This window comes from Boeremia exigua (genome assembly GCF_020726555.1).
Source record: "Boeremia exigua strain MPI-SDFR-AT-0100 chromosome Unknown C7974scaffold_2, whole genome shotgun sequence".
In the NCBI taxonomy this organism is placed as follows: Eukaryota; Fungi; Ascomycota; class Dothideomycetes; order Pleosporales; family Didymellaceae; genus Boeremia; species Boeremia exigua.
The window spans coordinates 790,507-810,774 of NW_025763519.1; the positions used below are offsets into that span (position 1 = coordinate 790,507).

Below are 20,268 nucleotides of genomic sequence, written 5' to 3' on the forward strand. Positions count from 1 at the left end.
CTACCTAGATGCTGGGAGCTGCTGTACGTGTGTGAAAGGCGCCATCGTACCGGGTTTGTCCATCCCACTCCGCGTCTTCCAATTCCCCTTCCCAACCCCATCTTATGCCGCTGCCTCGCTCCCCACGACCCATCTGAGACACCTGAGAGCAGCCGCACCAGAAACACACACTGTCGTGATCCTCGCCGGCACCATTTGCTTCGCAATATCTGCTCACGGCGCCTCGGGCTACTATGAAGTAGCCTCGCGCAGGTGCCGAGGGTGGCTGTGGTTGTGGTTGCTGCTTCGGTGGTTGTGGCTGTGGCGGGGGGCTGTGGCGCCTTTCACTGTCCCGGGGCGCCCCGCATTCAGCTGAGGTCGGGGATTGTACTTACTTTTTTCCATCTTACTTAGGCTCAAAGAGCCGCGGATTTGCGACGACGGGTTTTGTGACAACGTCTTTGTGATATTAAAGATTTTGTGATAGCGGCGGATTCGTGTTGACGACTTTGTAAAGACGACGATCTTGCAGCTTGAAAGCGCATGTTTTGTCGCGACAACGATTCTATCTAAAGAACAGTCTTGTAACAACGTCGATTCTCTGTCTACGGCAATTGTGTAGAAAACGACAGTTTTGTATCGACGACGGCTGTGTAACAAAGACTTGCAACATCCATCACACCAATTCACCATCGCTGCAGCCCAGCACACCAACACTCATGGCAGACACCGACCCAGACCCCAAGCCTGCCGATCACATCCGCCTCCATACGCAGCGTCTCTGCCCGCGCTGCGCCGCCTTCGACTTTCACACCTTCTTCACCATCCCGTACTCTCCCAGCCTCGATCTCGGGCCGCCCTCATCCTGGATGTCGCAGGCCTGCGACTTCTGCACCTTCCTCGCGCGCTCCATCGGTGATACGCTCCCAAACGGCCGGCCGGCAGCTCACGCCCGGGATAAGTCGTTGTCCTTGGACCGCGAGGGGTTCTCGCGGTTTCCCGATGGCGCGGGCGTGATAAACCGCGTGTTTGCGCCCTGGGGGAACACGCGCGAAGATCCATGCTGTCAGATGTGGGTGGAGCGGTTTAAGATCGTATTCGCGCAGACGCCGGTTGAGCTTGCGGCGGGGACGGTGACGCCAGCGCGGATTGATTTCGGGATGGTGCAGGGGTGGTTGGAGAAGAATGCGGCTGCGGCTGGCGGGCAGAACGACGGGATCGCTGATGGGATCGTTGGCCGTGGTGACATGGAGCTGCTTGTGATTGATTGCGAGACAAGGGCGCTGAGGCGACTTCCGCTACGTGCTGAGTATCTTACGCTAAGTTATGTGTGGGGGGCGACCGCTCGACACGATGTCGCCGCAGGTTCTCATCCGGGAAAACTCGAAAAAGGAATAATTCCATGGAACGTGCCGTCGACGATCAACGACAGCATTGTGGTGTGTCGAAAGCTGGGCTACAGATACCTGTGGGTAGACAGGTACTGCATACCACAAGACGACCCTGAAGAGCGGCGCAGGCAGATACAGCGGATGGATGTCATATTCCAGAACTCAACGCTGACGATTGTAGCTTGCGCAGGAATAGATCCCCAGTATGGCCTTCCGGGAGTGTCCAAGTCGCGAGAGCAGTCCCCCAGCATCTCCTTACAAGGCGCCGGCTATCTGCAGAGGACGCCAAAGATAGAAGAGATCAAGAAAAGCGTCTGGGCAGGCCGGGGCTGGACCTATCAGGAGACCATATTGTCGCAGATGCGGCTGTACTTCACAGACCGACAACTCTACTTCGAGAGCGAGAACGCAGTGGATTGTGAGTGGATCACGCTGGCTGGCGCAAACACAATACGCATCCCTGGATGGGAGTTCTCCAAAAATAGACAAATGGCAAAACCTGGGTACATCTATCTCGCCATCTCGGAATTTTCAGAACGCTCCCTGTCCTTCCAGAGCGACAGTTTGAATGCAATGTCGGGGATCTTCGCAGCATTCGAGCGCAAGTTCCAGCTTGGCTACCTAAGCGGAATGCCCTTTCTGAAAGCGCCCATTGCCGAAGAGTCCGAACACTCATCGCCCACGCTACAAACAAGCCTGGTTTTCCAGACCGGGGGAAACTCTCTTCGCTGCACTGAGTTCCCAAGCTGGTCCTGGGCGGGTTGGGGAGGCAACAGAAGCTGGCCTCGCGATCTAGAAACGCACATGGCCCCAGACATCGACCCATGCGTGGCCGTCGAGCTCGTACCTGGCCATACAATCAGCTGGGAAGACTTCAAATCCAACTACGAGACGCTCAGGTACCACACCGAACCTGATATCTATTTCATCCATCTTCAAGCACACATCTCGCCCATCCTCGTCGTCGAAACAGAACCCTACAACGGCATGTTGATTTGCCTGTTCAGCCTCGCAGACGGGGTATATCTCCGCTTCGATCTCTTCCAGAGTGAGTCCGCTTGGACCACTGCCATCGACGACAACTACTACGTCCTACGATTTGAGGCGAGACCGGACCTCTCGGGGCCCTGGCACGCTACGTTTCCGCACATCGTTGTTCGCAACATGGGTACGCACTGGGAGAGAATCATGTTAGTCGAGGGCTTGTATGAGAATGAGGAGAGAAAGATCCTGGACCGCAGGCTGTGCCCGGGGTCTTTGGAGACGGTGCGGATGGGGTAGGCGGGCAGGCGTGGATTTCCTGCCTTGTTGTCTTCGTCTGACGATCCTGCCCAGCAAGCCACATATCAAGATCATCGTTAGCAGGAAACTTGCCAAGGAAGTGTAAGGTTGGTCTAGAGAAGGACTTGACTGACGTAGCCCGCTCGATCGACATATTGCGAACCGATGTCTTCTTCTGGAGCATGCCCGACCCTGTCCAGCAACGCGCACACTGCCATATCGCAGACACGTCATTCCTCCAGTGCTGAGCAGCCTTCTCAGCTCGGCATTTGCACGCAGCCATCAAACCACAGCTCCCATTTCAAGCAGAAAGGCAACAAGATTACGCTACATGTGTGGCACCACACGCAAACCATGAATTAGTCGTAGGAGCAAGTAGTACAGCTTGCTCAGATGCAGCAACTCCTAGCGTGCTCTACTTGCAGCAGCCTTCCAACGCTCTCCAAGATTGTGATACCCACCTTTGCCGCTTCTCGCTACGCTTAACCTTGATGCTGTGCTCCTCGTTCTCCTTACCTCTGCATCGTTGGCACCACACACGCACTGGCATGCACACGCAGACTCGCTCGCCCGCTTCAGTCTCCCTTCTAGCCTTTGCATCACGTTTGTCAGCACCTTCTCGCCCCGCTCCCTGACCCTCTCTCCAGCACTCTCGACCACCCTATCGCCCTCCGCCCACAGCCTGTCACTCGCATCCGCAACAAGCTCGTCCTCAGCATCTCCTCCCTTCTCCCTCACGTCGTCAAGTACGTACGCCGCCTGCTTCTGCAGCTCCTCCACGCCGTCATCGCAGACTTGCCTCAGCTCGCATAAGTAGTCATCAGCGGTTTCGGATAGTTCTGTAGAGGCGGCATTCGCTTGGTAGGTGAGGGAGCCGTGGAGTGCGGAGGCGAGCAGCTTTTCAAGTTGCGGGGAGAGGTGCGCAAGAAGGTGAGGGAGCAGGGATAAGCCAAGGGGTGTGAGGTTGTGCGGGGGTCGAGCGCCAAGTGGAGTCGAGTTGTATCTATGTACAGGAAGTGCGGCCGCAGACGCAGAGGGGTCTTGAGGTGACTGCGATCCGTCAGAGTCGGAGAGCGAGGGCGAGAAGGTAGGAGGGAGTGCGAAGAGCGTCGGGAGGCGCGCGGTAAGGTGCTCGTCCATCGCGGGTTGCACGAGTCTGTCCACCAAGGCAGGGAGGTGCCGTTGCACGACGGCGCTGATGGCTCTGGTCTGGAAGTCGGTTTCTTTTTCGCCCTGGCCTGGATCTGGACTTGCGCTGTTTGCAGGCGAGGGTGGCGATTTCGGTGGGCGACTGTGCTTTGTTTGCAACATCGTCGAGAATGGCGTCAGGCTCCGACTGCCTGTCTGTAGTTCTACGTTTGTATGGCGGCGGCGTGGAGGGCAAGTCTGAGACTGTGCATGTCAGCGAGTGCCTCATTATATCGTCGACATTAGACGTACCTCTCCTCTTCGGCGTGAACGCCTCGGCTAGAGGTTGAAAAACAGTCCAGTCTGCGCGTCTGGAGTGTTTGCTGTAGTACCTGCCGACTGGAAAGCCAGTGTATGTGTTCTTCCCCTTGAGGAGCCACGACAGGGGTGCCTGTTGCTCTGGACTCAGCCAGTCTTGGTCGAAGTAAATACGGATTGTTGTTGCCTTGGCCAACTCGACGAGCTCATTGAAGGACTTGACTGCGTCTTCGGAGGGAGCAGGCGTTAATGCTTCCATGAGGGGACACCAGAGCGGGCACGGCTTTTTTAGGCACAATGTAAGCCTCGTTAGCTCGCAGTCGTTGTTATTGCGTGCAACTCCAAGGCGACGCGTATTGGGGATGTGGGCAGTCGCAGCATGATGTCGGGTTCCTGGTAACAGATTGTCGGCATCATACTGCGCGACGAACGCCGCTTCGTCATCAGCGCCGTACAAGTACGCAGCGGGCGTCCTGAGCATCAGCGTCACCTGCTTCCGCGCGCTAGAGTGCTGAATACGCAGCGTGAATGGCAGTGAGAGTGGCTCAGATGTGATATAGGCCAACACAGGGAAGCCATGCGCGGCAACGTTCAATGCATTCATTCTACTTTCATTCATTCCGCTATTAGCTCCACAAAAATAGTCTACTTACAAAGTCCCCTTGCCGCACAATCGCTTGCAATGGCGCTTGCAGCAGCGCGCGGAAAACCCGCCCACCCAGGCTTTGGAGCAGCCTTGACTCGGACTGAGCAGTAACACCCACGTCCTCTGTAACCGTAATACGCGACTGCCACCCGCCCGTGAACCGCCCCCCTGACGCCGTGGACCAACAACCGTGCGAACAGAGCTGTTGAGTGCACTGCACGGCAGAGGCCTTGTGAGATTCGCAAGGATGACGGACAGAGGCGTGTAGGGAGCGCGTAATAGGGGCACAGATTCCGCAGCTGGCGCTGTGAGTTTCGTAAAGGGCCGTCGTCATGCGAGTAGAAAAAAGGTGATGGAGGTGTCGCGTGGTGTTGGTGAGGACGGCGTTCGAGAGTGGCTGGGAGTCCAGCAGGCACCAACGCTAGCGCGCTGTCACATGACTAGCTTAGTGTACACTTAGTAAGCAACAGCTAGACCCCAACAGGGTGCAATAATTCGTGGTCCCTCACCAAAAGGTATCACAACTCACGTTGATAGCGAGTCCTCAGCCAAAATCGTACTTATTGTCATTCTTTTTCAATGTCAGGTCCCCATCTCATGTGACTCGGGATGGAAGGGCAATATATACTGTACCGGCGAGGACTCACTGTCGTGTGAGTTGTGATACCTTTTTGAGGCTTGCCTGGCTCAGACACCTAGACCCTATCCTGCCTTTTACTACCGTAAACATAGGCATGCACAAGGAGAGAATTATGTTAGTCAAGGGCTTTTACAATAATGAGAAGAGAAAGATCCTAAACTGGAGATTGTGCCCTAGACTGTTTAAGACAATTTGGATGGGCTGAATTGGACAACATGCGTGTACTTGACGTGAAGCCTTATGCGTTCCATCCAGTATCTTGTTGTGAGATAATGGTCTGGCTGAGTATGCAGTGTGCTTGCAACGCAGCGCTGTGACTGGAAAGTGTAAAGACCTCCTCGCGTGTGGGCTGAGCGACTGGAAGGAGTGGCCATCCGTCCCGACCCGTTGTTGTGCTTGTGATCAAACGTTTCGAACGCAACGGTGCGCACTGGTGCTGTGACAGTAGCAATATTCTGTGATACGTCAATTCGCATTACGATCTTCGGCGCTGTTGTGACAGGCTGATCCCAGACTTCACAGCATTATTACCGGGCGGGAACAGAATAGGATAGGGGAAGTGGGTTTGGTCTGCTTTGAGAGACCGTTTCCGCAGATTTGATGCTTGATCGAGACAGCCTTCATCTGGAAAGGCTGTCTCTCACTCCATTGTGGATGTAATGTATGTGTTCGATTGGGTGAGCTTCTGCCTTGTTCCGTGTGATGCAGTATTCCAAACAGTGCAGGTGTCTCACGGGAATGCTCAGCAGACAAATTCAGTGCTGGGGATGACCAAGATGCCATGGTGGTCTGGGAGACAGAACATGTCACTGTGATAAGCGGGTGTCTGGCGATGTGATTCGTGCTCCAAGCGGGTAAATATGCGCGTGCAACCGGGTGCTTGACGATCACTGTTGACAGCTTCTTCAAGGACTTTGCTCGCATAAGGGACGTTATCAGAAAACTGAGCAACCTTGCCGTTGCTCGCGCCTTCCTGTTGAAGTTCTCGACCGTCGTCATCGAGTCTTGAGTCCTGCAGTGCTCGCGCTAACAGTAGACCCTGCGGCAAGCTGGTGTAGCACAAACTCGTGCGAGGCTAAAACACGCGTAAAGTTGCTGATGTTGCCGTCGCACGAGCGGCAAGAGATCTCGAGAACCCAACCTCACAAGCGGTGTTCTCGTTGTACTCCTCGTTGACCTCGTTGTCACAGTAAGGGAGCGTGATGTCACGGCGTTGTCTGCCATGCTGAAGACACAGAGTGGGGCCCAGCCACTCAAGCGGAAGTCGGCCTCATAGTTTGGTCACGACTCGTGTTATCAGCCTCGCGCGGGCAGATGTCGGGGATGACGAGGTCGGGAAACGTCCAGTGACGATGATCGTTGTGCATGTCAGAGAACATCGCAATCACATTTGGGGTCCTAAATACGGGTCCTCTGATTGCGCATGAAGAAGAGAGAAACACGGACTTGTTGTACGGCTTGCCTCTCTGCAGCTGAATGTTCAAGTCCAGATGAAGCATGCGCAAACATGAGCTAATGATGGCACGTCAGACTGCAAGCGGCTGTTGAGCCACGATTAAGCGTCGTGCATGGCTTTTGGCGGAGTGTGGAGCGGAAGGCTGGGTGGCAGGGAGGATCTGCGAGCAAGCTTCTAGTGAAACCAACCAGTTCTTGGCATGCACTCGCCTCTTCCTTTTCGAGTGTTTCTGACCACCCGACAGACCCGCACAGCTAACATCGATGCAGCTGAGCGACGCTCCAGGATTGCCGTGCGCTCCTAGCCTGCCACAGGGCAAACGCTCACGGTTATGTTGCAAGCTCGCGGCTTCTCGCCAATGTGGCTGCCCGCGGTCTTCCTGTTGGTCGTTGTTGAGTTTTCCACCTGCATAAGACTGATGTCCAGACGAAAGCGTACCGGTACGGCTTCACCACGGCACCTAAACTGCCACTTTCTGGGGCTGGTGCGTCCCACTTTGGTGCTTCGGTGCGGGTGAGGTATAGTCATGATTGGTTTCACCGCCTCGAGTGCACGTTTGTGCCTGGTCTGACGGGCCTAGGGCAAGCACCGTCACCCAAAGAACGGGGAATGTCGAAGCGGTGCGCAAGTACCTGGCCTGATGGTGCCAGTATTTGTACTCGACGGTCTCTCGTTGCGTCACGCCCGTTAATCCATCCGGTCCCGTAATTCTTAGTGTCTATTGTTTAGATAATAAGAGCCTTCGTGCCCGTCGTACGCGAAGGACTACTCACTACCTCGCTCCATATTTTTGTACCTGGAAGCCGAGTTCACTGTCACCGTCACGGTTTCGAGTAAATTTGCCGGACTAGGTGAAAAGAGTTGGAATTGTTGGATCGAAAGCAGCACGTGGCTGTCGACACCCATCACGTGATCCCGCGTTTGCACCTTCCTGCTCGACCTTAAAGACGTCGGCACGGAACGAACCTCTCTTCGACACCCCTCTTCTCCATCTTTGACTGGAACCACTCGTTCAATTCCAGCTGAGACCGCCACCATCGTTAGGATCTTTGATCCGCTATTCATTCCATCCGGCGGCTCGATCTGACATCGTTCGTCAACCAACGTCATGCAGACCTTCGCTCTTCTCGCCCTGGCGGGCCTCACCTCGCTCGTTCAGTCAACACCAGTGGCTCCTGCCCAACCACGCTCGCTTCCCCAGGCTCAACCGCACATCCACACTCGACAAGCTGACAACTCGTCGAGTCCCGCATGTGCACAGGTCTCACAGGCTTTGTACGGAAGTGGTACAACAGTTATCAGCCAGCTTGTGCCTGCTGGCATGGCATGGGATTGCATCAACAGCGTCCCTCTCAATGCCACTTCCGCTAAGCTCCTCATCGAGTCCCTGAAGCCATACATTGTTATGCAGAGCACGCTCACCGTCCTGAAGGACCCACCTGCAGAGTATGTTGAGAAGGTGCAGCCTGCAGTCGACATCATGGGCGGTCTCGATAAGATCGTCAGCGATGTCGACTCTGGCAAGTTCGCCAATGAGTACGCGTTCGGGTGGGCACTCTACACCTTGATCCAGAGTGCGCATGATGGCCACTTCACCTACGTACCAGAGTCGGTTGGTGGTATTTTCACATGGGGTCGCAACGTACCACTTGTTTCTGTATCCGAGGACGGTGAGCAACTGCCTGCAGTCTTCGCATTCGAGGACGTTCTCGGTCTCCAGTACAAGAATATATCTTACACCCCGTCGGCTGTTGTTAAGATCGATGGCATGGAGACAGCAGAGTTCTTGGAGAACCTGAGCCAGTTTGGATCGCTTCAGGACCGTGATGCATTATACAACAACGTCTTCTACGAACTTGCACAGGTGGGCCTGGGTGAGTCTGGCAGCGGAACTGGTATGTTCACAGGTGGTGGCCGTGGTCGATATGTTTTCCCGGGAGCAACAACTGCGTTTACCTTTGCCAACGGTACCGAGCGCACTATTGCGAACTTTGCGCGTGTGAGGTACAATTTCCGCCGCATCAACACCGGAGAAGACCTCGCAAAGGAGTGGTTCAACTACGGCAGTGCCGTATCCGCTCAGGTCGCCTCGCAAGAACCCGAGGCTGTTTCGACGACCGCTTCTGGTGCTACAGGACCCGGGTACCCCGATCCCGCGACCATCGGTCCTCTTAACCTCATCAATGGTTTCTACATCGACGCCCCAGGATACGAGGATGTCGCAGTGCTATCTGTCCCCAACTTCGTTGGTACCTCTGTCGCTCAAGTTGCTTTCCAGAAGACCTCGCAGGAGTTCATTCCGAAGGCGCTCGCCGATGGCAAGACCAAGCTCATCCTCGATCTTCAAGCCAACGGAGGTGGAACTATCCTGCAAGGATACGACTTGTTCAAGCAGTTGTTCCCCGATCTTGACCCTTACGGCGCCAACCGCTACCGCGCCACCGAAGCGGCAGATTTGATCGGCCAGTCGTACAGCAAGCGCGCCTCCCTGGCTCCCCGCGGATCGAACAGCTCTCTTATGTCGGCGCAGTCTTCTTACTTCGATTACCACCAGGATATGACTGTCGATGGAGAGCCGTTCACCTCATGGGCTGAGAAATTCGGACCAAATGAGGTCAACGGAGGTGAGTGCATAATCTTCGTGACCCAATCGACCCCATGCTAACAAGTTTAGACCAGTACACCACCCTCTCACGTTGGAACCTCTCCGATGTCTACACCAGCGCCAGCTCTGGGGGTATCAACATCACCGGATACGGGCCTCTTGCTAACATCACGGGACCCCCCAGGTTCAAGCCGGAGAACATTGTCATCGTCACGGATGGATACTGTGCCTCAACCTGCACCATTTTCACCGAGTTCCTGACCAAGCAGGCGGGTGTCAAGACAATCGCTATGGGAGGTCGCAGCAACAAGGATGCGATTCAGGCTATTGGTGGTGTCAAGGGTGTAAACAACTACCAGTTTGGGTACATTCAGCAGGCTGCACTGAGCGCTATCCGATGGAACCCTGCAGTCAATGACTCAATCCTCGTCGAGTACCAGAACGATCTGCCATTCTACCGAGCAGCTGGTGGCGTATCACCTGGTGTCAACGTGCGCGATGGCCTGCCTCTGAACGATACTGCAGGTATCGCCCTGCAGTTCGTATACGAGGAAGCCGACTGCCGTCTCTTTTACACTCCTGAGATGACCGTCGACATGACAGCAATCTGGACAGCAGCTGCTGACGCTCGGTGGGGTCAGGGTGGCAAGTGCGTGGCTGGCGGGAACTACGGTCAGAAGCGCAGTAGCTTCGAAGCCACCACTGAGCTCAAGCCTCGCCGTGTGCACGTCTCTCAGGCCGTTGCTGTTAAGAAGGTGCAGACCTTCGAGAACACTTTTGGTCTGAAGACCAACTGCCACATGAAGGGAGACGGCTTCATGCACCCATAATTGTTTGAAGCAGGACTGGCCGGTTCGCTTACATGGGCGGCGTTTATTGAAAGCTTGCAACAAATGCAGGCGAATAATCAGAGATATTGACAGCTCTCCAGTACATAATAATGGGAGCATTGATCAATAAGACACATCCGAATCAGTACTCTGCGAGACTTGGTGAAAACGTTCAATTATCGTCACTCGCAATGCCTACGAATGAAATGTGTTTGTGCGAGGTGACACCATGTCGAAGCATCGTACTTGAGCACACGTGCTGTGTCGAGACATTGCTGTGGCTTGCTCGTGTACGAATCAGACGCTGACGTCGTTCTTTGTCCCGCTTTCCGAAAATAGCACGTTGACCTTCTCCTATTCGCCGGGATCGCACGCGTGAGGGCAGCAATGTTCATCCACACATGTAGGGCCAACCATCCCCACAAATGTCCACTCGGTCCGGTGAAAGGCGATGTCAAGGTTTGTTCTGAAGAGCGCATTGATCAGCGGTACTGGCAGTGCTCGTGGTGCGCTCGTTGCATGCCTAGCAAAGCTTGAGCCCCTTATTACAGTAAGCCAAGATGTTGTATGGATGTCACGCTGCCCAGTACCAGCTTGCGTCGGAACCAGATACGAGCAATTTCGTCAAGTCATGGTGCTGGCCTGAACGCAGAGCCATCCCGGAGCCCAAGCGTTGGTCGTCCCGGAGAAAAGCGAGTGAAGCGAGGACCCTCGTCATCAGCTCGGAGCATCGGACACGCTATCGATAGCGCACCCAACTGACAGCGCCTGAACTACGGCATTGGATACACCGCTCAAATGCAACATTGACCTGCACCATGGTATCGAAGTGGCGTCTTTGTAGCACACGAGCTGTCAGCGCTCCCAAATCCTCGTGCGTGACTCGTGCGTACCTGTGGGGTTGCGGATGCCGTAAGCTCGTATTACGACCGAACTGGCAGCCGGACGTGCGATCGACACAAGGACGTGAGATGAAAAAGCGATATTAGGTGCATGCGCAAGTGGCGAGTTATGTTTAGAAGGAGGTCATGCAGGTACGAGCTGTGAAAGCTTGCAATACTTAAACGTCGATCCTGTCCGCCTATTAAGGAAGCACACTCGCTGTCGCTGTCTTTCGTTTGAGCGACTCTAGATCTTCGCAGCATCCACCATTCGTTCAGGTTGCTACTATGAAGTTCCTCTACTCCCTAACAGCGGGCCTGCTCTCCGCGAGCTTGGCCAGCGCTGCGGTTTCGACTGACGGATCTTGCGGTGGAACGAGCAAATACACCTGTCAAGGAAGCACTTATGGAGACTGCTGTAGCCAGTATGGCTGGTGTGGGTCGTCAGATGCCCACTGCAAAGCTGGTTGCAACAGCGCGTTTGGAACCTGTGCCGGCAGCACTTCTACACCCCCCAAGTCGTCAACCAAGCCAGCAACATCAACACGTACGTCTACAGCACCATCCTCAACACCCACCAAGAAGGTCTCCACCGATGCGACTTGTGGATCCACCAACGGCGGCGCTACATGCTTGGGCAGCGCTTTCGGGAACTGCTGTAGCGGTAGCGGTTGGTGTGGTTCAACCTCGGATTATTGCGGATCGACTTGCCAATCCGGCTATGGAAACTGCGGTAGTAACAACCCATCAGGTACAAGCTCGGCAAAGCCAAGCAGCACAGTGTCTGCTTCAGCGACACCATCGGCAACCGGCGGCGTTCTCCAATGCTTGAACGGCAAGAATGTTCCCTACAAGATGACCTCAGACAGCGAGTACACCGAGCTTGTCGAGCCCTACAACTTGGCTCTCGGCTACAAGCCAGCTGTCGTTGTGCTTCCTCAGACGCAGCAAAATGTCCAAGACGCCGTTGTTTGCGCCGCTCAAAGTGGCATCAAGGTTCAGGCCAAGTCTGGCGGTCACTCTTACGCTAGTTTCAGCTCTGGTGGCAAGGATGGATCAATGATGATCAGCCTCCAGCCTTTCCAGAAGGTTGAACTCGACACAAGCACTGGCATCACGAAGGTCGGCGGCGGTACCCGTCTTGGCAACCTTGCTGACGGCATCTACACCCAAGGACAGAAGGCACTCTCTCACGGAACTTGCCCTGGCGTCGGAATTGGTGGTCACTTCACTCACGGCGGTTACGGTCACACTTCTCGTCACTGGGGTCTTGCTATGGACCAGATTGTGGCTGCTGATGTCGTTCTTGCCGACGGATCGCTCATCAAGGCGTCTGCAACTGAGAACTCCGATGTGTACTGGGGTATTCGTGGCGCGGCCGACTCTATCGGCATAGTCACCAATTTCTACCTCCAGACTCAGGCTGCGCCCTCAAGCATCACTTACTTTGCGTTCCCATTCAGCAACATGTACACTTCGAAGACCACGTTCACCAACGCCTGGCTCCACCTCCAGAGCTTTGCTAAGAACGCCTCGGTCATCGACAACAAGATCTCGTTCGGAGTTTACATGGACAACTACGGCACGTTCAGCTTAAGCGGTGCTTACTTCGGTACCGTTGATGAGTTCAACACCAAGGTCAAGCCCGAGCTTCTTCGCACTATGCCCGCATCCGGCACTGCCACCGTCAAGGCCTACAGCTGGTACGACTACCTCGTCCTTGTTTCCGGTAAGACTCAGATCAAGGAGCCCCTGTCTGGCTACGACGAGCACGAGAACTTCTTCGCCAAGTCCATCACCGTCCCAGAGTCCACCGGCCTCACCACCAACGGCCTGAACGCCTGGTTCGACTATATCAAGGGTGCCACGACCGAGTACTACACCATCGTCAACCTGTACGGTGGCCCTGGCTCCGCTATTAATTCCAAGGACACCAACTTTGCCGCGTACAACGACCGTGACAGCCTGTGGGTCTTCCAGAACTATGGATACAGCACCTCGTCGACAAACTTCATCAACGGCCTCAACGATGCCATCATCAAGGCGCAGCCCCAGACCAACTTCGGCGCGTACTTGAACTACGTCGACCCCAGCTACGATGCTGCGACAGCGCACAAGGTGTACTATGGCGATGATCTGTACGCCAGGCTGTTGACGCTGAAGAAGAAAGTCGATCCCAACAACGTGTTCTGGAACCCTCAGGCTATTGGCGCCTAAGTCGTGTATTAGGGCCATCACGAATAACTGGGCTTTTGCATTAGCGAATCGGCGTTCAGCACTACATTACTATTGTAGTCTTCATTGTACATATTTAGAGACACATTGCATACTCATTCAAGATTAATGACGTTTCACCGCAACATGCTATTCTTTCAAAGTGAAAATGATCAGTGCTCTTGTGATTGGCGTTTCAGCTACATAGTGCATCAACCATATTTCGACCGTGTCATCCCATCAATTTCCGTGTAGTCCCGTCGCATGCATTGTGCGTTCAGCGTCACATGTCCATCTGTGATACCGAAATCAGAGCGCCTTAATCTTCTTCATCCGAATCATAGCCTTGAGCCGGCTCCACGGTCCTTTGCCCTTCTTCTTGTCGCCACTCGCGGCCAGTGCCTCCTCGCGCTGCTGCTGGTCGGCACGCTCACGTATCTCAGCACGCCGTCGCTCATCGTCCACCAGCGCCGCCAACACACCTGCGTGTTCATGTTGACGACCGCGTCCGGTCAGCATTGCCTCCGCCGAATTCGACATGCCATCGCGAAGCGCTTCGAGCTCATCGTCGGTCATGATCGTGCTTGCCGTATTCGCCACGTGCAAAGGACTCGAACCATGTCGCAGTGGAGGCGAGCTTGTAGCAAGGCCGTGAGGATGGGCAGAACGTACTGAACCAGTGGCTTGTGGGTGTGGTACTTCCTGTGCGCTGAGTAAGGCCTGGCACTCAATGACCGGCGAAGGACAAGTGCCGATGGTTTCTGAAACCGTGTGACCTGGGCTGTCGCGCAGCTTCGGCTGCTTCTCGACGACTTCAGTGGGTGCACTCAGATGAGAGTCGACCTCGCGGAGCGGCGAACCTGGTAGCGTACTGATGGTCTCTGAAACCGCGCGGCCCAGTCCATCCGGTTGGCCTGGCTGCTTCTCAACGGCGTGCGCGGGTAGGCTTGAACGGGCGTTCACTTTGCGGATGAGACTATCGGTACTGTTGCCGTCAATGAGGAAGTTCCATCCCAGGTCTGTCGGCAGTGATACATACCCAAGGGGTCGGAGAGCAGGATCCATGCTCTGCGTCATCTTGTCTTGCCAGTCTTTCCACATTGTGTCGTATTTGAAACTCAGGTAGATCAGCTTTGGGCGAGAGCTACCGTAGTCGATACGCTTGTGTTGGTCGTCGAAGGCAACGCCCTCGTTCTGGAGCATTTTTTCAAATACTCGCAATTCTGGCTCGAGGCTGCTGTCTGCTTCTGGAGCGTTGCTGTTGCCATGGAAGTGTGTGTTCCATTGCTCATCGTAAAGCGGTCCAATACGAAGCATCTCATCCAGCTCAGCATCCTTAGATGGGTTACCGTAGGTGAGCATTTGGCCTTCTGGGCTGAAGGTGGCACCCAGCTCTTGCAGACGACCTCTGAAGCCTAGCAGCTGACTCAGATCATCGAGATTGGGTGTCCGCTTGATGCTGCGACCCAGGGTGAGCTCGATATCTTCCATGAGTAACGTATTACGACCTGGAGAGCGTCCATACTCTGCCCCTTCATCTTCACTGTACACAGAACCGGAGTCGACACTGCTGTTGGACGCAGGGAGGCGGGGGTGCTCTTCAACCGTGTGAGCATAAGAAGACTGCGATTGAACAGTGTCAGGTGCTTTGAGAAGTTGAAGTGGCGAGCGTTCAGGCAACGGAGGGAGAGGCTCATTTGGCGGTAGAGATAGCTGTCCCAACGAACGCGGGCGAGGCACTGTTCGTTCAGGTATGGTCTCCAGACAGCTTTCCGAGCGCATTCGGTGAAGCTGACGTGTCGGCTTAACAGCCAAAGTCACAGGCGCACGGCTCCTGAAAGACATCGTCACAAGTCGACAATCAAGTTGTCGAAGTTGATGATGGTTTTAGTGTGGGTAGAGGTTGCGTGCAGAAGATTTATTTTCCTCGGAGATGCCTTCACACTAGCCATGAGGTAGTTAGTGAAGGCGGTCCACAATGCTCGAGAATTTGTTGAGCCTTCCTCTTCAGATGGACGCTTTCACTATCTTCCCTCGCAGTCTAGTTCTATCAGCAAGATCTACTCCTTCTACATTACTACACCTTAACCTTTCTACCCGCAAAGGGCCCCGGGAATGGCCAATTTAAATTCTCAGACGGGTTCCAACTCACCAATACGCTATCGCGTCCGCCGTCGGCTCGAGCGTTTACCATCGCAAGACCTCAACACAACCACCATTCCTAAAATGCCAATCCGTGTGCGACACGAGGAACGCTCGGAGTCTGATACTGATCAGGTATCAACTCACAATGATACTGCAGCTGCTCCAACACCTTCCAGCGATGAAGCGAAGTCCGATGCCATCGCCGATGCTACTGCACTCAAAAAATCTCTTGATACTTATCATCATCAGATGAAGGACGGAACAAAATACAGCCCAACATCTGACAAGACAATGGCGGCCCAGCTGCGACGTGAGCTTGAACCCTCTTCGGACCAGGAACATTGGCAACCTGGCTTCGCAGCCAAGCGGGGTCGAGGTCATCAGAGAAGCAGGATAACCTTGTCAACATTTGTACCTGCTCAATTGTCGTTGCCCAACCAGAAGTGAGTCGCCGAGAATCGTGCTTTATTCCTATAACACACATTATTGCTGTCATCTCAGAATCAATGATTGATCTAACCTCCAACAGGTCGTCCTCGTCTTCAGTGATAGAGGAGACTTCCCGTTCAGATGACACAGTACTCCGTCCAACTGTTTACACTGGCGACTGGACCCCGAAGCGAGAGACTGCACATCAGCGTCTGGTCGTGACAGATGAAGATGCTCCCAAAGCGACACAGATCAAGGGGAATGCTAGCCCAACTTCGCCTGACAGAGACATAGCACTCCACGAACACGGAATCAACGTCATCGACTTTGCTTACACCTCTTCTGCAACAAACTCACAGTCGACCCAGGCCCTGGGCGGAAAGCATGCACGTTTTGCTGCGAGATGTGGACGTGGTCCCCAAGGGCACTACAAATCCAGTTCCGAGGACTCTACCTGTTCATTGATCGACATTGGCGACTACAAAACAGAGCCTGCTTCTCTGCGCCTTGATCTCGAGAAGGAAGCGCAAGGCAGTAACACGATCGAGGGCAAAAGTGAGTTGCTGACTCTCACTGCTTCAGTCTATGTACCACCAGCCGCAGAAGGCTCTGTGGTAAACTCTGATGTTGAGGCTTAGACGATGGAAGATTCTTTTTAGCGTTACTACGGCAGCCCAGAGGGACAGGGGACCTTTCTCATTCATGGCATGGAAGTATTGGTCATGAACTTCGGGTGCCGGCTGGGTTGGATGCAAAGGTCACTCCTGTTGTCTCAGTCAGCCATGAGTTTAAGAATCAACTTCGTAATGTGCAAGTGGGAACAACCATTGTGCTGTGATTAAATATTTGTATTGTATACATAGTCGTAATCGTTTCAATCTTCTGGCCAAGTGATATCTTCCACATTCATTCGTCGACTATTTCTTGGCGTTGTTCCACGCATCCTTGATCGACTGAGCAGCTGCCTGTCCAAAGCCTGTGAAGTGCGCTCCGTATCTGTCCTGTGAGGAGTTAGATTGTAGCGACCTGAGAAAGTCATGTTTGACGTACCTGTTCAGATCCCGTTGTGCCCTTCTGCGCAGCCAGGAACTTGGCCCGCTCACGACCGTCGTGACCCAACCAATGGTAGTCGGCCTTGCTTGTGTTGCCTCCTGAGCTAATGATGCTCAAAGCAGCTGCCCTAACGGGATCGAAAAGCTGCCCGCCAAAGTGAGCGCCGTAGCGATCCTGCTCAGCTCCGCTGCCGGACGCATGCAGGGCCTTGTTGGCATATGATTTTGCCTGATCATAACCCGACTGTGCCTCTTGCTTTGCCTTGTTGTATCCATACTGTGCCTCTTCCTTTGCTTTGTTATATCCGTACTGTGCTTCATTCTTGACCGCGTTGTACCCTGACTCGCCAACGCTCAGGTGCTGAGCGTAGCGATCCTGTTCGGCGCCGCTACCCCGGGCGTGGGCGTTAATCTCGTGGATGCCCTCGCGGATCTTCTCTCCAGCCTGGTGACCGATTTGGGAGAAGTGCTCGCCGTAGCGGTCTTGCTCAGCACCGGAGCGAGCCGATGTGGTGACGTCGGGGTTGACCGGGTGTGTCTGAAGGACACTCTTCTCGTCACTGCTGAACCAACCCATTGTGATTGTTGATATGGTAAGAGATTAGGGGTGATAAAAAAGGTACTGTAGTGGTGCAATTGAGTCTGAGGGAAGCTCGATGTTGTGATGTGGTATGAGACGGAGCTCAGCTGTATGTTATGGGGAGCTCGCCGCCAATGACGTCAGTCTCGCTTAAACCCTTGCATCGAACGAGCTCGTCATGAGAAGGTCACAGAGGCGGCTCGGAAATTCTGTGAGCTTAAAACAGGTAGTATGTACCTACATTGTACGTACAAATTATATTGATGGAGTTTCCTGTTCGAGAACGCTGTTGATGCTGGACAGCTTACCGTCATCTACCTTGCCGCAGCTTGTGACGATTAAGCTTAATTTGAATACAATCAGTCCATCAACTGTCCTTCACAATCATTTCACTTTGATAATGTCTCGTACTGCACTGTCCATCTTATCCGTCTCGGTTCTCTTCTATGAAAAGCGGATTCGGTACTCAGTTCGTCACGATGACCTCATGTCTTGGCGGATCCACAGGAAGCAACTTTCACATGTTCACAAGTTACACATCTAATGTCTACGATCTGTCTACCTATTGCCTAGTATTTCTTGAAGCCAATCAGTGGTATGGATCTTGATGTCCATTGTTGAACATCCAGTGTATTGTATATGTGTACACAGATCTAGGTATGAAAAACCACGTAAATATCGAATTCACCGCAAACGCTCTTCGTGTCGGAGTCGCGTTGGCAGCGAGATCATTGTTGGAGCAAGAGATACTATTAGCAATCGCAGAATCTGAACAATGCTGTAATGAACGGCCCTGTGTGATAGTATTCCCTTGATGCACCCGACAGATGGAACGGAGCCTACATCTAGTGTGCCGATTTTGATCAGAACATACATTCAATTTGGTACACCATTCGAAATTAGCTGCACAGACGAATAGGGAGAGATATGAAACGTATGGACTTTCGGGTGTCGATCTCGAGATGTGCTTCTTTCTTCCCTGTCGAAGTTCCCTAGAATGTTCTCACATTGCAGAAGAGACGAGTGGAGCTTTACAGCTTCTAGATCCTACTATGGATTGGAGATGTCAGGGGGAGGCATGTTTCTTACACCAGTCGGGGCGCCAACGAAAGCTCTAGTATCAAGTACGATCTTGTAACCACCGTAGCCCCGACTCTTGCAAACCTTCCTGTATACCAAGTTCCTCCTTCGAAAAATGGTGTTCAGTCACGTGTTCAAGGGTCGATTATCACATCTGACTTTTGTGCCAGCGTGAAATACTATAGTACAATTGACAAGTATATTATATGGACTCGCTATTGCAGTCACATAGCACCCTACAATACACTGCAGACAGCCACAGGGTCAGACACAAACGCCTCTGGTACCAGCTTTCCGTCTTAACAGCTCTCACTTCATATTATCGTCTACAATCTACCTAATCATTGTCTCAAGAACACCTCAATTTTACTCAGAGCAAATTCCATATCGTCAGTCTCTACAGCCATCGGCTTGGGCGAAACTGCTATCGTTGAATCTGTCTTAGACTTACGCACCTATAAGATGCCTGAATATCGAAATGCCGACTTAATCGTCACACTACCATCGAGTCCACCGAGGCGACATTCTGGTTTCCCGTTACAAAATTTTCGACTGTGCTCGTGGGTATAAGGAATGCGACATGCATCGTTGCTGGAACCCTCGACATGAGTTAGAAATGATTCTTCCAGTTCTGGATGCTAATGAAGTGATTGTTAGAAACCTACCGCAATCGAGTCTCGAAGGCCTCTTAATGAGTACCTCGAAATAGGTATAAGCATGATTGAGCACTCAAGCTTTCAACTGGTCGCATCAATGAGCGATACTTGTGACAGCCTTGACAGAAAAGGCACCCACACAAGGTTGCGCACGTACGAAGGAATGTCACAAATTGCTGGGGATAACGGCATGACACTGCATAGAACACTGCTTGAGCGATCCACTACAGTGTAGTTACAATCCATCAGTGAACATATAGTGGAAACCTGGCCGAGATATGAGGAATCATGTTCGATGCTCGCTACACAATTCACGCTACACAATTCAAACTCCACAAAAGGCAAAGTTTTTGTTGGAGCTGTGACCTAACGATCTATTACTCGTCGCCGGTTCTGTGAATCGATATTTGAGATTACCTTGCTCTGCTAGTAACAGCTAGAACAGGATTCTCATCGACGCTTGGTCTCGATGCTTGAGTCCCAGGATTTCTGCAGGAATAAAGGTTTGCGCACATACTGTTGAAATGGGCTATCCAATGTAGGATCTAAGATGTCAAGTCACTAATCACATATGGGAGTGACCAGCGGACAGCAGCACCACGCTAGCGCGACCTTAGCGCGTTTTTGCCCTCCTTGTCTAAGTAGGTAGTTGCTGCCACGCGATGTTCCTCACATCCACATCCTCATCTCAAGATCTGCTGACTTTCATTGCATGGCCTAAACAAGATTTTTGTACGTGAAAATGCGATGAGTAAGATATTCCCCTCTTTCGCAGCGTCCACCACTGCAGCTAGATTCAACAACGTTCATTCCGGAAACCGGATTTAACGCCGTTTGCAATCAACGACCATCCGCAGCAGGCTCCGGTCCAACGCCCCGGGCGCCCTCCTGCGCAATGTGTTCATCGAGCATCGGTAGGAATCTCGGTGCTTCAATGGTGATGTCAAAGTTCTATTT

At 53.3% G+C, this 20,268-nt stretch overlaps 7 protein-coding genes across 7 annotated transcripts; 4 read left to right on the top strand and 3 right to left on the bottom strand.

Moving 5' to 3' along the window:
• Positions 1 to 1,226: 1,226 nt before the first annotated feature.
• On the top strand, positions 1,227 to 1,976 carry C7974DRAFT_301259 (heterokaryon incompatibility protein-domain-containing protein; the record flags this gene model as incomplete). Its single annotated transcript, XM_046137841.1, has 1 exon — positions 1,227 to 1,976. A coding segment is annotated over one exon (750 nt), but the record flags the coding sequence as incomplete, so codon positions are not given.
• A 1,080-nt stretch (positions 1,977 to 3,056) lies between these two features.
• Positions 3,057 to 5,112, bottom strand: C7974DRAFT_420546 (uncharacterized protein; the record flags this gene model as incomplete). Its single annotated transcript, XM_046144264.1, has 5 exons — positions 4,092 to 5,112; positions 3,902 to 4,043; positions 3,214 to 3,855; positions 3,113 to 3,169; positions 3,057 to 3,066 (listed from the first exon to the last, which is right to left on the bottom strand). The coding sequence occupies exons 1-5, from the start codon at positions 4,714 to 4,716 to the stop codon at positions 3,057 to 3,059; spliced, it is 1,476 nt and encodes a 491-aa protein (XP_046001227.1). The 5' UTR covers positions 4,717 to 5,112.
• A 2,381-nt stretch (positions 5,113 to 7,493) lies between these two features.
• Positions 7,494 to 10,365, top strand: C7974DRAFT_97711 (peptidase S41 family protein-like protein). Its single transcript, XM_046147638.1, has 2 exons — positions 7,494 to 9,463; positions 9,514 to 10,365. The coding sequence occupies exons 1-2, from the start codon at positions 7,948 to 7,950 to the stop codon at positions 10,272 to 10,274; spliced, it is 2,277 nt and encodes a 758-aa protein (XP_046001228.1). The 5' UTR covers positions 7,494 to 7,947; the 3' UTR covers positions 10,275 to 10,365.
• A 1,078-nt stretch (positions 10,366 to 11,443) lies between these two features.
• C7974DRAFT_302217 (uncharacterized protein) lies at positions 11,444 to 13,372 on the top strand (the record flags this gene model as incomplete). The annotated part of the gene is made up of 1 exon (XM_046137890.1): positions 11,444 to 13,372. The coding sequence occupies one exon, from the start codon at positions 11,444 to 11,446 to the stop codon at positions 13,370 to 13,372; it is 1,929 nt and encodes a 642-aa protein (XP_046001229.1).
• Positions 13,373 to 13,525: 153 nt separating this feature from the next.
• On the bottom strand, positions 13,526 to 15,431 carry C7974DRAFT_97725 (uncharacterized protein). Its single transcript, XM_046147639.1, has 2 exons — positions 14,409 to 15,431; positions 13,526 to 14,354 (listed from the first exon to the last, which is right to left on the bottom strand). The coding sequence occupies exons 1-2, from the start codon at positions 15,212 to 15,214 to the stop codon at positions 13,679 to 13,681; spliced, it is 1,482 nt and encodes a 493-aa protein (XP_046001230.1). The 5' UTR covers positions 15,215 to 15,431; the 3' UTR covers positions 13,526 to 13,678.
• Positions 15,432 to 15,595: 164 nt separating this feature from the next.
• C7974DRAFT_408806 (uncharacterized protein) lies at positions 15,596 to 16,581 on the top strand (the record flags this gene model as incomplete). The annotated part of the gene is made up of 2 exons (XM_046143352.1): positions 15,596 to 15,957; positions 16,044 to 16,581. The coding sequence occupies 2 exons, from the start codon at positions 15,596 to 15,598 to the stop codon at positions 16,579 to 16,581; spliced, it is 900 nt and encodes a 299-aa protein (XP_046001231.1).
• Positions 16,405 to 17,695, bottom strand: C7974DRAFT_97804 (uncharacterized protein). The gene is made up of 4 exons (XM_046147641.1): positions 17,291 to 17,695; positions 16,994 to 17,257; positions 16,769 to 16,944; positions 16,405 to 16,707 (listed from the first exon to the last, which is right to left on the bottom strand). The coding sequence occupies exons 1-3, from the start codon at positions 17,570 to 17,572 to the stop codon at positions 16,861 to 16,863; spliced, it is 630 nt and encodes a 209-aa protein (XP_046001232.1). The 5' UTR covers positions 17,573 to 17,695; the 3' UTR covers positions 16,405 to 16,707; positions 16,769 to 16,860.
• Between the last annotated feature and the right edge of the window lie 2,573 nt (positions 17,696 to 20,268).

Coding starts and splice junctions, on each gene's coding strand:
- C7974DRAFT_97804 (XM_046147641.1), bottom strand. CDS start 17,572: ATGGGTTGGTTCAGCAGTGACGAGAAGAGTGTCCTTCAGACACACCCG. Junction 17,258..17,290: donor CACAGTACGGATATAACAAA/GCAAAGGAAGAG, acceptor GGATACAACAAG/GCAAAGCAAGAGGCACAGTC. Junction 16,945..16,993: donor GCACAACGGGATCTGAACAG/GTACGTCAAACA, acceptor AACTCCTCACAG/GACAGATACGGAGCGCACTT.
- C7974DRAFT_97725 (XM_046147639.1), bottom strand. CDS start 15,214: ATGTCTTTCAGGAGCCGTGCGCCTGTGACTTTGGCTGTTAAGCCGACA. Junction 14,355..14,408: donor CCTGCTCTCCGACCCCTTGG/GTATGTATCACT, acceptor TGACGGCAACAG/TACCGATAGTCTCATCCGCA.
- C7974DRAFT_97711 (XM_046147638.1), top strand. CDS start 7,948: ATGCAGACCTTCGCTCTTCTCGCCCTGGCGGGCCTCACCTCGCTCGTT. Junction 9,464..9,513: donor ACCAAATGAGGTCAACGGAG/GTGAGTGCATAA, acceptor TAACAAGTTTAG/ACCAGTACACCACCCTCTCA.